General features: G+C 41.4%; 1 protein-coding gene across 3 annotated transcripts in view; it reads right to left on the reverse strand.

Moving 5' to 3' along the window:
- Positions 1 to 1,313: 1,313 nt before the first annotated feature.
- ap1b1 (adaptor related protein complex 1 subunit beta 1) overlaps positions 1,314 to 17,074 on the reverse strand; it is a 30,284-nt gene continuing 14,523 nt past the window's right edge. For all 3 annotated transcript variants that reach the window (XM_022198998.2, XM_022198990.2, XM_022198983.2), the window contains 4 exons: positions 15,210 to 15,294; positions 14,585 to 14,671; positions 13,779 to 13,933; positions 1,314 to 2,848 (listed from right to left, as the gene is read on the reverse strand). In XM_022198998.2, coding sequence (XP_022054690.1) covers positions 2,774 to 2,848; positions 13,779 to 13,933; positions 14,585 to 14,671; positions 15,210 to 15,294 — 402 coding nt within the window. In that variant the 3' untranslated portion in view covers positions 1,314 to 2,773. The remainder of the gene's footprint in view (positions 2,849 to 13,778; positions 13,934 to 14,584; positions 14,672 to 15,209; positions 15,295 to 17,074) is intronic.

Below are 17,074 nucleotides of genomic sequence, written 5' to 3' on the forward strand. Positions count from 1 at the left end.
GACTATTTGATTGTCTTTGGTCTCTAAATAAACAACTCCTGTCTTTGGAAACTGAAAAGAGTAAGCAGCTGCAACTACATTTATTTTTGATTAAACTAATTGTAACTGCTTTATGTGTAGGCATCCAAAAGCTGCTTTGTTAATTGTGTACAATGTTACTGCAAAGCATTAGAATGAATTTTAAAATGGTCCTAGATAGAGGATCCACAAGTAGCTGCATTAGAAACACGTGCCAAGCCACATGATGGATGTCAAAGCCAGAAAAACGACTCCTTATGTTGAGCTGAAGATGAGGTGAGACCTCGGTTAATGGACTTTCTCCCCAGATATGCACCTGATGTTCTTTCTTGCATTAGTTTCAAAGGCTGAACATCACATGGAATATATTGTGACTGCTCATCTGTGCAGAGGTTCATAATGTGATGGCAATGTGCTCTAGATGCATTGTGTACATTTTGTAGAATTTTTCCACTGGAGCTGGTCATAAAACGATTGTTTAATGCTGCTCATAAAAGCTAAATGTGCTGGGATGGAAGTGAAGTGTTAAAAAGTGAGTTTGAATAAGAATCCAAGTTAAACCTGATATGTATATATATTTTTTTACTTCTTCTTTTAGCCAGCACTGCAACTTTAACTTTGAAAGTCAATGACTGTCCCCTTCTACAGACTGAGCCCTGACCAACAGGCAGTGAAGTGGCGCCCCCTATTGGGATGCAATCATCACAGAGGATCGATATTATCGATCATTCATTAGTCAAAGAAAGTCCGACACTTGTCACAGCTTCAGAGTACTGGCTTTTCTCTGGTCTGTGATTTTGCATCTTCGCACACGGCTGACCTTTGTCGCTCACAAAGGAGCAGATCTGAGATAAGGGCTGTTTGTGTTCCACATTAGGTCAGGCAGTGGAAATCCTGCTTAAGCTTTCCAAAGCAGGTAAGAAAAAAAAAAAAAAACCTCTCACAGCTTCAGAGCAGCTGCTGTGAAGCGAATAAACCTCAGACTTCACTCAGGGATCATGGTCGAACAGCCTGCTGACTCTGCTGTAAAGCTGTAAAGGCTGTAATACTGAAGCTGTCCACGAGAAGAGCCCTGAACACCTCAAAGGTCATCGATGATTACAAAGCAAAGCATGTGACAACAGTGAGCACGGCCCGCGGGGCTTCTGGGAACGTGGACTTTACCGAGCAAATAAAACCGAGATAATGTTTTAAATCCTGTGACCCTGTACTTCTGGGGCATCAGCAGAAAATTTCACTTTCAATTTCTGTCTTTTATCCTGTGCTAACACCTAACTACTGAAAAAAAGTCAATATGAATTTATCAAGTCTTTTAATAGTTCTTTTTCAAATGATGTACACACAACAAAATGATGTTGATCAAAAACATCTGATTAAAGATTTGATTCTTCTTTTTTTTGTACAGCATTTCATATGAATCAGCTGTCACGACACACAAAGACACACACTCGGAATACACAGCCTCCTCGTCTGTTGTAATCTGCAAAAGGTGTTAGTGCATCCGTCCTGTAGAGCCGATAAAAAGGGCTTCAGTGTAATGACTCGGAAAAGGGATCCAATTAATCTGCAGAGTCTGTGGGTAAAACAGGGAGACTGGATGCTGCTGCTGCAGCCTGGTTTGGGCTGAAACACTGAGCTACCAGCATCCACACTTATTACTCAGAGGTGTTACAACCCGTGACGGTGAGCCTATCTCACCTGAGCCTTCATCTCAGGTGGTCACGGAGCTGGAGAGGAGGATGCTGAGAGAGCAAAGTGGCAGAAAGCCCCAAGTGGCTGTCGCTGACGCACGGGGAAGCAGCAAATATAAAAATCCTCACCGCCTGAGGCTCTCACCCACTTCTGCACATGTACACTGACAAGACTACGAACACAAAATTAAACTGTGGAATGACTTAGTAAGAGAGCAGTCAGTGGACGACCGCTGCTAGTCTATAAAATGTCAAGATACCGATGTAAAAACTAAAGAAACACACACCGACAGAGTTTCCATGCACACATCAGACATTCTGCCTTCAGGGACAGTAGAGGATCTGATCCCACTGCTAACCACAGATACGAAAGAAAACTCTAGAAAATGACAAAGACAACAATAGTGTAGTTTGTATGACTCTTTTAAGGCCCACACAGCTGTCATCCCCTTCACACAGGTGGAGCATAAGGAGAGTTAAAGCCTTTTATTCCTCACCGCATCCTAATTGAAATTACCCCCCAAATAAATACGCTGAAAGTGATGATTCACCTGCTGATTGCAGATGCTAAAAATAGGCTCCAATTTACAGAGAAATGGGGCTGGAAAATGATTAAAGAGCCTCATGCAGAGAAACAATCAGGATGGTAGAAGTCGTAAAGCCGCCTGTCCCCACGAGAGCAAAGGATGTCACAGGATGGCTCAGACAGAGAGGACCTGCTCAGATAATCTAGCTGGAGATAAGGTCCTGGAACTGAAACATGTGGTGGCAACAAGCACACAAAGAGGGGACAGGAAAAGCCCAGCCAAGAGAGCCAAGTAGAAATCTCAGTGTGGGAGAAATTAAAATAACAATAAAAAAAAAAACACAAACAAACAAAAAAAATCGTAACAACAGACTATCAGCCATCCTAATGAATAGGCTGGATGACATTCAGACTGCAGTCTCCAGGTCAAATGAAGCCGGAAGTGGCTCCTGCACTGCATGATATGGTTCGTGGGCCGGGAGAGAAAGAGCGAGAGGAGTCTGGAGGGCAGCGGCTGGCTGGCTGTACCGGTGTCTGCTCAGTTCTTCAGCACCGCCTCGTAGCTCTGGAACACACACTGGGCAACCTCTGGAGCTCTGCACTTCAGAGAGACCTGAGGGAGAGAAAAGCGATTCCATTTATACCATAATCGGCTGAAATGCAAGGTTCTGACAGTTCTATAAATAAATAGCTGACTCATGAAAGCCCAGTGAAGGACATGCAATGCAAATGATCAAATGCAAAAAGTCATCTTCTGCTTATTCTTCTCTCCAAGTCTTTACTGCTGTGTAATTGAGCGTGAATGAGACAAGTTTAAAAAAAGAACTGCTCTCAAAAAAATGCAATAATTGAACAGTACAGTCTGCAAAGTCTTCAAAGTCTTAATATTTCACGAGTTTTGTGCACTGATGGGTGTAAAATGAGGCCACGGTTAAAAAAAAAGAAATCAGAATGACTTTGTCTAAAATTTTTCTGGTGGGAAGAAATAAAAGGCTTTGGATTAAAACCTGCTTGATTTAGTCTTATCAAGCACAAACATCAATCCATCCATTATCTAAGCACCGCTTAGTCCTCATTACGGTGAGGCTGGAGTCTATCCCAGCTGACTTGGGGTGAAAGTAGGGGACACTGGACAGGTCACCTGTCTGTTATTTTTTTAAGGTACTACTAACTGAACACTGAAACTGATATTACATATGAGTGTTGCAATATTGATAATAATAATAACCATTTTATTTGCAGTGGATGCAAGAGTTGTGCTTGACCTTTAAAAGGGAATAGATGGAGCCAAGCACCAACTCCAAGCTCTGATGGATACAGACAGGTCAGGCTGGAAAGCTTCAGCCGCTTACAAAAAATGTTTCTTCTTCTACACATGAACACACCAACAAGGACAGAGTTTTGGCTTTGATACACAGCATATTCCCATTCCCTTACAAGGTAACAACTAATTGTACTGAAACTGCTAAATTCAAGGTTGTTTAAGGGTGGAAACCATAATAATCCTTCCTATGAGATACCACCAGTAGCTGCATCACATCACAGCTAACAAAGGAATAGACTAACAGGTAAAGAGCGGAAAGAGCTAAGTCCAAACCACGGCTTATCCCCAAATTTAGCCAATCACATTTCAAAATTTGAATTATATGTTTGTGTTCTATAACCAATCACATTTCACCATATTGGATAAAATGCTCTGTTCATGTCAGACTTCATCCTTTTCTGGGAGGTTGTTCCAAGTAGAAAAGGTCCATGTACGAGATTCTTTTGAGACACTGATATTAGAAAACAAACAGCTTAATTGGAGAAAAGTAGTTTATCTTCCATCTCAAAAAACAAACACACTCAGCATATTGCAGGGCTACATATAGAGACAAACACTCACACTCACACTGACGGGCAATTTAGAATCATCGATTAACCTCAGCATGTTTTTGGGAGAACATGCAAACTTCATGCATTAAGATCCCAGGTAAGCCGGGACGTGAACTGGGGATCTTCTAGCTGCAAGGCTAACCGCTACGCCACTGTACAGCTCAAGCACAAAAATACAGACAGAAATATAGACACATACACACATAAGAGGAAACAGACACAGTCTCTCTACTCTTTGAAGCCAGGTTCAGCTGGGAGTAAGTTTATGATCTGATGGAGCATCACAAAGTGTTCTTTTCCTCCGTCATACCAGTTAGATCCAGAAAAGCACCATTTACTGGAAACACACGGCAGCCACAGCTTTGCAATAGTTGCATCGGGACAGACCGAGTCATGGCGCTGCAGAAGACACTTAGTCAATTCAAAAGCCAGAGTTTCTGAATATTTAAAAGTGTTTCGCTAATTAATTGCCGCACAGTTAAAACCAGCTGTGCTTTCTCTGGAGACGAGCAGAACCCTTAATAACCTCAAACATCTTTGCAAAGTGGGAAAGCGAAGAGACCAACCGGCAATTTTTATTTTTTTCACCCTGACAGTGACACACACGCTCATGCTCCCAAATCATTACTGTGCTGTTCTCTCAGCTTTAATCACTGTCATTCCTGAGAATCACATTTGTTCCACTGAAGTGGAGCTGGAACGGTTTGAGGGTCACAGTCTGCCAGCAGTTAGCGCAGACCCTCAGCGACTCCTGCTTTGGAGCCACAAATCGAAGCACCACAGAAAGATCCAGGTGAGGTCCAGCATTTTAAAAAAACCTGCATCTCAGCTTGACTAATGCCCCTTTCATTTCCTCTCTGAGTCCTTCATTAAAGAGCCAGGACAGGCTGACCCTTCTTCCTTGAAAATGTGATTTTTGCCATCGTCTCATACTCACTAACCCTCCATCATCCTCAATGACAAAGCACAGTTTTCCTTTAAGTCCGTTTCTATTTTGCACCGACACTAAACGCGAATGTTTTCTCCACTTTGAAACTGTCACCATAATTACAGCGATCAGCTTATTCACCAGAAATCTGATGAGTGACTGATGGGAATTTCACACCAGGCAGTGAATAATATCAAACAAAGGTGAAGGAGTGGGGAGCTGCAGTTTAATGCTGCACAGCTCCTTCAGTGCTGCACCGGTACACTCAAGGCTCTTTACTAATGCATGCTGCTGCTGGCAACATTCAGGCAGCCGCGCTGCGATCAGCATGAGGTAAGATGTGAAGAAATGCAGGAGCACCAACTGCTGTGCTATTAAAAGAGCCTTTAACGGCAGCATTTGTGTGTTCAACTCAGGTCTTGCTGCTGAAATAGTAATATAATATTGGGGTCCGTAGGCAGGGAAATAACAGTCTAGAAATACCCCCTAATGGTTCTATGCTTCCACCAAGCAGTCGAGTTGCATTTTTACACCAATGTCTGGCTAGACGTGTATATCTGTAGTGATAAATTTATAGTGTGTCGAGTCAAATTACTCGTATTCCTTATGTCTGAATTCTTGCTTGTGTTGTACGTCGCTTTGGACAAAAGCGTCTGCTAAAAGAAATGTAGAATCGTATGAATTCACGTTTGGCCAAGAAAAGCAGATTCTAATAAATAGAATCTGCTGTAGACATGGCAGCAGACTGGGCTTCAAAGAATTGGTAAATTGTAAATGTGGATACTTCAGACACGTCTTCAACCCAGCAGCACAGAAGATCTGCACAATCATTCCAGTCTAGTGTCACCAATTCAGTTATCTGACCGAATGTGAAATACGGTCACAATCTCGCCTCCTGTTCCTGAGTTATGGCACCAAATAACAGCCAGGAAAGTGTGGAACACTGCGATGAGTATGACGCTATGATTATGTAGTTCTGCCGTTGCTGATCAAATAAAGGTTTACAACGAGCTACAGGGTGTTTTTTTCTAGGATATTTCCATTCATGCTTATTCCTGGAAAGCAAAGCTGTGCTGTCAAGAGACAGATTAAGGTGGCTGTTGTGATTTAACCTCCATGTAGAGATCTGAGGACAAGTTAATCCTCATCCTCAACTTGCCATTTTCAGTGTGTGGGTTGTTGCTTTGTGATCGTTGTTGTTTCCTGAAACGAGGGGAATTCTGAAAGCTCAGAGGGGAGAAAGCTGTGTGAAATGAGTAGCCCAAGGTGGGTTTATACTCGCAGCAGACTACAACGGAGCTGATTTTCAGATATGAAAAGTAATCATTTCATCTTTTTATCCTTTAGATGTGCGTGTGAAATTGTCGTAATTAGCGTTTAAATTCTTCAGTTCGGGCCAAAAATATGTTTCGTGAGATCACAGTGACCTTTGACCTCCACATTCTTATCAGTTTATCCTCGAGTCCAGGTGAACTTGGTCCTAAACTTGAAGAAATTCCCTGAAGACATTACTGAGAATCAGAAGAATGGGATGGATGGACAACCAAAAACATAAGGAGCTTTGTTTCATCATTCCAAGACTGACACTGAAGGATTAAGGTATTTATGAGAATGTGTTCTGAATGTTCTTTTAGCAGGTAACCAGCCTGAGAACACTGCAGGAGTCTGTTTAGATGGGAACATGAAGCAGTTTGCAACAGCAAGCTAAAGCAAAGAAAAAGAGTTGACTATAGATCATAGACTGATAAAGAGATCCAGCGGCCACGTTAGATAAACTGCCATTAGATAATTTCAAAGCAAATTTAGCAAAACATGTTCTACTACAACAAACAAATCTGGTTTCAACTTGAGAAAGCACTAACACACTCCTTTAACATAATGAACTCTGTCTGTGGTGACTCTGCTTGGGGAGTCTGTGCCAACTGTAGGGTAGCTGCAGCCACTGATCTGAGGTCCTCCGTCCTCCACAGCTGGGAATGCCGTCAAAAAGTTCAAAAATGGATGACTGGGGCTGAGAACAGACGGCAACCCAGCTGCAGATTGGACATCCGCATAATTGTGAATGAAATCATGGAAAACAGGCGACACACAGCAGTACGGTCGCCTCAGAAATCAACGAGGACGACAAGTCTCAACTCAGTTTATGGATCGTTTGAAAGAAAACCACAAGGTAAGGAACAAAAAGAGAGTTTGTAAGATGTAAGAATTAGGTTAAATTTGCAAAACAACATGCACAGAGAGACTACAGCTTCATCAGAGCGTTGCTGAGTAACTTTCTTCAGAGTCCAAATTCAATCAACATAAATCTGGAGAAAACCAGAGGAGGAATCCCAGCCAGACTACACAAAACATATGGCGTCATAGGGGAACATACGGGAATGTCAAAGTCTGTTTTTCTTACAGCGCTGTATGCGAGTTTGCATTTATTAATGGAATCATGAACTCTGAAGTCCACAGAACAATTATGGATGCAAACTTACAGCAATTAATTAAACAGAATGATTCAAGTGACAGAAGTAGATCTTCTAGCAGGATATTGAAGCTTACTAGCAGCCACTTGCTCAAAGATTATTTTGCTCAGGAGGAAAAGTCTTAGAACGGACTTCAAAGAGCCCTGACCTAAATCACACGGATCTACAGGAGGTCGTGGAGAAAAAGTGTCGGCGTGTTGAGGCTTCAGTGTGGACGAACTGAAAGCAACTTTCACCACAGCTGTTACAGAAACTGAGTGATTTAATGTCCAGATTTTGTCAAGCGGTTCCGCAAGGATAGGAAACTAAATACTGAAACATTGTAACAGCTGTTCTGTCGCAGAAACCCCAACAAACGTATTTTGTGGAATATTTTACTTGACAAGGTTGTTTCTGCTCTTTCTTTAAAAACAAACACAATCCGTTTTGACTTTTGTTGTTTCATACAATTAAAGCCATACATTTGTTAGCCTCAATTATGTTTCCAGACACTTTAAAGAGGCAGCATAATTGGATTTCCAGACCCTCAGCAATTTTAATCTATTTGACAGTGAATCTAAAACTAAATAAACTGAAAAACGTAAAAAGGGGCCTAAATACATTCTGGATCTTAATGTTTGATTTAGTTACATTTATTCTTGCTTACTAGGGAAAGTTTATCACATGAGAATTAAGCTTGATGGTTTAAATATTTACAGGACTTATCAAATTGCGCTTTGATTCTACATGCTAACTATGGTTGGGCTATATATAACTAGGGTAAATGTAACTTAATACTGCTATATAGAAAATGCTCTGGAAAATCCAATACAAAACTTTTCTACTGACTAAATAAACAGACATGTTTATTTTGGGGTAATTTAGTTCATTCAAATCGTAACAAAAAAAGGCATTTCATCATAATGTAACAAATGAATCCGATATAAAGTGAGAGCTGGCCTTAATAATGATTTATAATACTACCCACGAAGCCATTAAGGGGAAAGATGCAATGCAAAATATCTTAGAGACTTGTTAAAGAACCGTCACTGTGCTTGTTTAGAGGAATGACATATTTCACATTCAAGGAAACACTGTGGTGTCGGTTTCTGTGATGAAACTCACTTTTACCAAAAACCTTCACAACTACCAGCTCGAGTGGTGAGTAAAGGAAAATCAGCCAATGTCGCTGGCCACATTGTTGCCATGGGGACAGGAGATGGCAGATGAGAACACCATGCTTCATGTCAAGAAGACGACTCTCTACTGTAAATATTATCAAGAATACATGAGCACAGATGGAACTCAGCCAGATGAAATGTGGGAGCTGCAGGCGACTTCAAATTTGCAAACTCGCAGCAGAAGTAATGGATGTTTTTATAATAGCAAGAAATTATTACGTGAAGACGGTGTAAAATGGCTCGATAACGGGCTGGGTGATGAAGCTATAGACAATTTAAGAGGAGTTTCGGCTCATTTTTACAGCTGTCCAGCCCTCCACTCCACAGCTTTGGCTCACTCTCACTGCTCTCAGAGTTGTTGTTGGCAGCTGTTTGCAGCAAAACAAGATGCAAATGGCTGAAAAGTGTGAATGTTGAATGTAAAATAGCCAACTGGCCCTTAAACATGACTCCAAAACAACTAAAAAGACGATGTCAATGATGCATTCACAACTAGATCTCATTGGCTTCAAGTGGCCAACAATGCAGCTTTAAAGAGAATGCAAAACGTAACTGTTAGTTTTTTTAATATTGTCCATAACTTATCTTATTTCTGTCTACTATAGTATAATATTTCAACTATGAGTTGCTTAATTTCCACTACACACTGCTTTGTGTGATAACGATGTCCTATTAACTGCACACTCAATACGAAGCCAGCTTAACGTGCACACTAACATCTTCAAATATACTTAGTTTGATCGTTTTTTCATTGTTAATGAACCACAGAGCCAAACCCAGCTAGCAGCAGGACAGACTGTGGAATTGGGACACAGCTATAATACTCTAATATAAGTAGTGAGGCATCATGGGAGAGCTGAAGCCAATCAAAGTTTTAAAATATCAGAAAAATAGGCCAAGCTACATCGAGCCTTAAAACAGCAGCAGCAAAAATCAAACACGTTACTGTACGTCTCCACACGCAGCAACGAATTACAAATGTTTGGATGCCTTGTCTTCAGCATAAAGCCCAGAAAACACGCAGTGGCAGGGTTTTGCTTCATCAGCTCTAAAAATAGCTGCCGACAAAAGGCTTTGGCAGCTTGGCTTTAATGTTCTGTGCCAAGAGAGCGCAGGGATCGTGCAGCAGGCAGCAACTCGGAGGGACGACCATCCGAATACACACAGGACACACAGCAGAGTTAACTTGAAAGTGTACTCCACTCGTCAATAAAACAGTTTGTGATCCATCTGTAAGAAGTAGGGAAGCCGTTCCAGCCAAACTGATCAGCAATTTGGAATTAAAAATTAACTCAAAAAGACAGAAGGAGAACCAAAACAGAAACAGCTGAAGGTGCATGGAAACAACCTGCTGAATTAATGATGTTACACCACAAATGGAGGCACTAGGATATAAAAATGCAACCAATTAAATAGAAAAACTGAAACATGCACATTTCCTTCAGCAGAAATAAAAGGACAAAACACGCTCTGAATCATCCTTAAAGGTAAAAGTCTGTGATTATATTCTACCGCATAAAGCACATCCTCACAGTTTATTAGCTGTGTGTTCTGGGTGTTCGCACACAGCTCTGGATCTCTAAATGAGAACCAAACAAGGTGACTCAGACCGAACCACACAATATTTCAGCATGTCATGGGGTAAGAGGGGAGTGGAAGCAAAAGGGACAGCAAATCTGGCACATTCTAATTATCTAAATACACTTCTCCAATAATGATCAACAAACTTTCTCTAAAAAAAAGTAAAAATCAGCTTCCAATTCACTGAGAGAACTCTGTGCTTAAGCCTTATTTCCTCCTGCATCACATCAGGTTACACGATAACTAAAGTGACTGAACTGTGGAAGGCGAGGACCGATTCAAATTCTGAAGATTTAATCAACATGAGCTGGCTGACAGACACACCGAGTGGTCTAGACAGAAGAAAGCAAAAAGACAGTAAATGCCACCTTATAAATAAATCATGATCTGAAAGCAGACCGAGTGATGAGCAGGGAGGAGAGTCACGCCAAGGTCAACGTTCTGGACTAGTCATGCAGAATTTCTAAGCCAAACACAATCCATCAAGAGCTAAGACTGTGGCACGCTGACAAAGCAGAGACACGCAACGCCACAACGGACTGCACAAACAACTACATGTGCACACTGACACATACATGAGGCGCACACACATGAGTCACCAATACCAGAGCCACACTCCAAGTCAGCCGGCCCCCCTTCAGCACAATCAGCACTCATTCCTGAACATCAATCTCCGTCACGTCTCTGCTTGTTCACATCAGATACTGATATGTCATTGGCCTCTTATCTGTGACGTGCAGGGATGACAGTATTTATTATGCTGAATCCATTTAATGAGCAGGGCAGTGATTTGTGCTGGAAATGCAGAAAAGAAATTGGAACTTTTTTCTGGAAAAGCCATGATTCCCTATAATTGACAAGCAAACTTTTGTGCAAAGTGTTCACATGATTGTAGGCTTGTCGCTATTAACCAGGCTGCATGGTGCAGTCAGATGGTGGTGACATAGGATTACAGATAAATGCGGTAGAAGAAACCACAAAACAGCACCAGTTGTTTGCTAACCAACAAAAACCCTTGAAGACGAAACAAAGAAAGCAATCTCAGAGACAACCACAGAGAAACCTTCAGGACTTACTATAAACTGCACAAGTTGCAATTATTCTAAAGTGTTTCATGCTGTCCATAAACTATGGCAGTCCAATGTTCACTGCATCAGAACCTATTTAGAAAAAAGAAACAGCGGTCCCATCTCGAAGCATGTGCATTAATTCATTTTGTAAAAGGTCAAAAACCTCAAGTGAGCATGAAAACGTTTTTTTGTAAAATTGGAAAGTTTTTTGAAATGTCACTTGTGAGGAACTGTTAATGATCAAAGATGTGAAAGTCCTGGGTGGACAGTTTGGTTCAGTGATCGCACTTGATTTTAATTTGTTTTACTTTTCATAATATTCTGCATTGCATCTTATAATACTGTCTCCTTGTTTACATATGAAAGATCGACTTGTCTTAATCCATTTTGATTAAAAAAAATAATCATCAGACACATATCAAAAGAAAAAGCAATTTGAAGCCCCGCATTTAATAAAACCTTAATACACTAATGCAAAAATCCTGATGAAAGGGAAACTATCTGATGGATTAACTTCTCACTCTTTGCAGGATGCAATAATAATCATTTTTAAAACTGTTACTGCAGTTCCAGGAAAACATTTCCCAACGCTCTGATTAATGTGTGCAAGTCATGCCAGGACAGGCTAAAAAAAGTTTCACATCTTCAGCAGATAAAAAATGTGGCTCATTCAGTGGCAGGTAAAATAATGCTGTCAACAATAGGGATGTTAACTAATTATATAGTGGGTACGGAAAGTATTCAGACCCCTTGAAATTTTTCACTCTCTGTGTCATTGCAGCCATTTGCCAAAATCAAAAAAGTTAATTTTATTTCTCATTAATGTACACTCAGCACCCCATCTTGACAGAAAAAAAAGAAATGTAGAATTTTTTGCAAATTTATTACAAAAGAAAAACTGAAATATCACATGGTCAGAAGTATTCAGACCCTTTGCAGCGACATTCATATTTAACTCGCATGCTGTCCATTTCTTCTGATCCTCCTGGAGATGGTTCTGCTTCCTTATTGGAGTCCAGCTGTGTTTAATTAAACTGATTGGACTTGATTAGGAAAGGCACACACCTGTCTATATAAGACCTTACAGCTCACAGTGCATGTCAGAGCAAATGAGAATCATGAGGTGGAAGGAACTGCCCAAGGAGCTCAGAGACAGAATTGTGGCTGTGCACAGATCTGGCCAAGGTTACAAAAGAATTTCTGCAGCACTCAAGGTTCCTAAGAGCACAGTGGCCTCCATAATCCTCAAATGGAAGAAGTTTGGGACGACCACAACTCTTCCGTCCAGCCAAACTGAGCAATGGTGGGAGAAGAGCCTTGGTGAGAGAGGTAAAGAAGAACCCAAAGATCACTGTGGCTGAGCTCCAGAGATGCAGTTGGGAGATAGGAGAAAGTTCCACAAAGTCAACTATCACTGCATCCCTCCACCAGTCGGGGCTTTATGGCAGAGTGGCCCGACGGAAGCCTCTCCTCAGTGCAAGACACATGAAAGCCCGCATAGTTTGCCAAAAAACACATGAAGGACTCCCAGACTATGAGAAATAAGATTCTCTGGTCTGATGAGACCAAGATTGAACTTTTTGGTGTTAATTCTAAGTGCTATGTGTGGAGAAAACCAGGCACTGCTCATCACCTGCCCAATACAATCCCTACAGTGACACATGGTGGTGGGAGCATCATCATGTTGTGGGGGTGTTTTTCAGCTGCAGGGACAGGACGACTGGTTGCAATTGAAGGAAGGATGAATCCGGCCAAGTACAGAGATATCCTGGAGGAAAACCTCTTCCAGAGTGCTCAGGACCTCAGACTGGGCCGAAGGTTCACCTTTCAACAGGACAATGACCCTAAGCACACAGCTAAAATAACAAAGGAGTGGCTTCAGAACAACTCTGTGACCGTTCTTGACTGGCCCAGCCAGAGCTCTGACCTAAACCCGATTGAGCATCTCTTGAGAGACCTCAAAATGGCTGTCCACCACCGTTCACCATCCAACCTGACAGAACTGGAGAGGATCTGCAAGGAAGAATGGCAGAGGATCCCCAAATCCAGGTGTGAAAAACTTGTTGCGTCATTCCTAAGAAGACTCATGGCTGTACTAGCTGAAAAGGGTGCTTCTACTCAATACTGAGCACAGGGTCTGAATACTTCTGACCATGTGATATTTCAGTTTTTCTTTGAATAAATTTGCAAAAATTTCTACATTTTTTTCTGTCAAGATGGGGTGCTGAGTGTACATTAATGAGAAATAAAATGAACTTTTCTGATTTTGGCAAATGGCTGCAATGACACAGAGAGTGAAAAATTTCAAGGTGTCTGAATACTTTCCCTACCCACTGTATACACAATCAACCACATACAAGATATTATAAGCTGTCATTTCAAATCCCTCTAACTTAAAATGTTGGAAGGTGGCAACTAACTACTAAATCAGATCATTACTAACATGTTAAGTACTCACTGTGTAATTTGGATTTCCTGCCTGCACCCTCAGCTCAGCCAGCACCCAGATGCCATTGGTGAGTTTCGTGGACTGATACAGCATATCCTGACCGTCCACTGTACGCTTAGCTATGGTGAAGATGTTGCTACCCTGCAGTTTGCTGGAGGCTGCATCTGTTGAGGGAACGCAATCGAATGTCAACACAACCTGCAACATTTTTCCCGTTTGACTAGAATTACACTGCTCGGCCTTAGTTGGTTTATTACTGGATGTGGAGAGTCACTCGCTGACTGCTGTCATGGTCCCTGGTTGTCTGCTGAAACACTCATTACATGTACCAGACCATGAAGCATTTCTTTTACCCTCATCACGCTCTAAAATTTCACTGCAGGCTGCCTGTGCAACAAAAATACAGTCACTAATTTGGAATTAACTTTTCTCCTCAGCCTCGGTCATGCTGTTGTGCCCCAGCAGGATGTGAAATCCTTTCTCTTTGTTCATGAAGAAAAAATTTAATCTGCAGGGGAAATCTCCATTAAGCTGTCATTAGGAATTCTTCTCCTGTTCAGCTGCTCTCGCACTTGTGTTAAACTAAATTATCACACGTAAATAGGGACTGCAGCTGATGAGTTTTCGTCAAATACAATTTGGTTCATTAGAGCAAATCTGATTTTGAGCTCTCCACTGCTCTGTCTGGCTGCTGTCAAATATAGAGAAGCTGCAGGATATGGCAGCACAGTGATACAGATATATTTTATTGTCCCCACAGGGAAACTTGATGCGTTTTCATCTCGTGTACACTCTGTTCTCCATTCATCTCTTACCTGAGCTGAGATGGCAGTCTTTGATCTGAAACTGGGACTCATTGTCATTAGGAATGTCTTTCCATGTGGCCAGGAAAACTTGTCGTTCTGAGGAAGAAAAAATGTAATCACTGAATAAATCTGAGCCCAGAGCACACACTGAAATACATAAGTCTGAAAGCACAGTAGCTTTTGTGGAAAGCACAAACGTACACAATGCAGAGAATAAAATGTCCAAGTAGTGTGTGAGTAGTTTGATTCCACTGTAGACACATGGTTTCCTGCTGTGGCTTAGGCTCTGGAGCATTAGCTCACAGCCTCTGGCAGCAGTCCTGCTGCTAGCTGCTTTAGAAGGCTCCACAGGGACAAATGCCAACACATTTGTAAAGAATAAATCAAACAGGAACACATAAACAAAAAGGAAAAGGGCCGTAAAGGCACTAGCGTACAATCTAGGAGTAAATGTGGAGCCTTGAGATGTGAATCAGTTCAAACAGGTGGACAATCACATAGACCTACGTCACACACTGCTTCACAGCTCACAACAGTCACAATAATGAACCCTCGCTGAAAGATTGATGTATGTGTGTGACGTCAGCGAGGCGTTGAGCCTTCTGGGCGAAGAGATTTCACAAGAAACACTCACCCATCTTCCCGTCCTCCACAAACAACATGCTGATGGGGTACTGGCAGCTGAAGTAGAAGACGTCAATGTTGTTCTTAACAGCCACCTGCGAGAGTGATTACACCCAGGGAGGGGGGCAGAGGAGGAGAAACAAGAAGCAATAGATGAGCAATTACTTTTCGAGTGCCCTTCAAGAACGGGCATTGCAGGTTTATGTGCACGGTTTATGGAAAAATAAAGAAGCAAAAGTCATTTGGGAATGTTACCCTCTCACAAACACACACTGGTGGATAATAGAGTCACTCCAACACTCAGACCTCTATTTCTATTTAGCATTTGCTAAAACTGATCATATTAGTTTCATAACTGGAGTGACAAACTTAATCTTTGGAAAATGCACATGAATTTCAGAATATCTACCCTATTCATATATATATATATATATATATATATATATATGTATATATATATATATATATATATATATATGTATATATACACACACACACTCTTAATTTAGTGGCAGCAGTAGCTGAGCAGCACGAGCGCCACAAATTTATGCAAAAAAACAAAAACAAATCCATGTTATTCCAACATGATCCGACAATGATCCAAAAAGCTTCCTGTTATGTCAAGACTGCTTGGCTTTCTCGGTCTCTACGTGCCCCCAGAAATGTTGAGTGGGTTTGAGGCGAGGCGATTATGAATGGAAGAGCATGAAAATCAACACGTCTTCAGGTGTTTTTTCAAAGCTTTAAGGTGTGTTTAGGCTCATTATCTTAGGGCAGCATGAATCTGTCTCTGCACTAATGCAAACCAGAAGAAGCAGCACGTCTCTCATGAATAAAGTGCTGCTTCTGCTTGATCGATGTAGAGTTGATTTGGTGTAGGCGTCCCAACTCCAGAATAGGCAAAACACCCCCAGACTTCAATATTCCTACCACTATGTTTCCTTGTGGGTTTGATAAACTGCAGTATTATTCCTTCTGCTGCTCATCTCGGTACATACACCATTCTGTAACTGCTATAAACTTTAAACTTGGATTCCTAAATAAGCTGTGATTTATTTTTTCCACCACCATCCACTGTGAAATGTCTTAGCCCACGTTTGGCCTTTCTTCCTCTTCCTGAGAAATAGCTTAGAGACGCTGCTCATCTGAAAGCACTAAACAGCCTTCATTTGACAACAGTTTTGCTGATTGGAGTCTTGAATCCTTCCGTTAGCAAATTCCGTTTCTGTGATGAAGTTGCTTCTCTGTCTATCAGTGAGCAGAGCTTGGTATATTGATCTTCTGATGGTGTGGTCACTTCTGGTCTGGCTGACCGTGCTTTGGATCCATCTCAGCCAGTTTCCACAAAGTGTTTTAGAGTGCCGTGTACTGCCCCCTGAGAAACTTTCAGTCATGATTTGGCACTGAAAGCCCCGATTTGCTCAGAATAACAATTTGACTTCTGACATTTTCACTTAGTTCTGATGCCTCGTTTCCCACTATCACAATGCCGCTTAGGAACCAAGGTTCTGCTGAAAACTCGAGGGGCAGCCATATTTATTTACCATGAGAACAATAGCTGCAAGTTGATTTACTAGAACAAGACTTTGATGAACAGATCAACTCATCTAAATGTGTACTTTAATGGAGGAATACAAAACTCAAGGAAATCTGACTTTTTACACAAGAAGTCAATATGGCCAGTTCTAAAAATGAACTTAAAATTGATTTCATTTGATTGCTGTTGTAAAAATAGTGCTGAATCTGAAGCATCTGTTCTGCATTTTGCTTCTTTATTCATGCTGCATCTCACCTAAGCCTAAAGGTAAATGCCAAAACAAACTATCCATCTACAAATGGCCCTTTGATTGTGTTTCACAGGAAGATATAAATAAA

The sequence above is a fragment of the Acanthochromis polyacanthus genome, chromosome 7 (assembly GCF_021347895.1).
Source record: "Acanthochromis polyacanthus isolate Apoly-LR-REF ecotype Palm Island chromosome 7, KAUST_Apoly_ChrSc, whole genome shotgun sequence".
NCBI lineage: Eukaryota > Metazoa > Chordata > Actinopteri > Pomacentridae > Acanthochromis > Acanthochromis polyacanthus.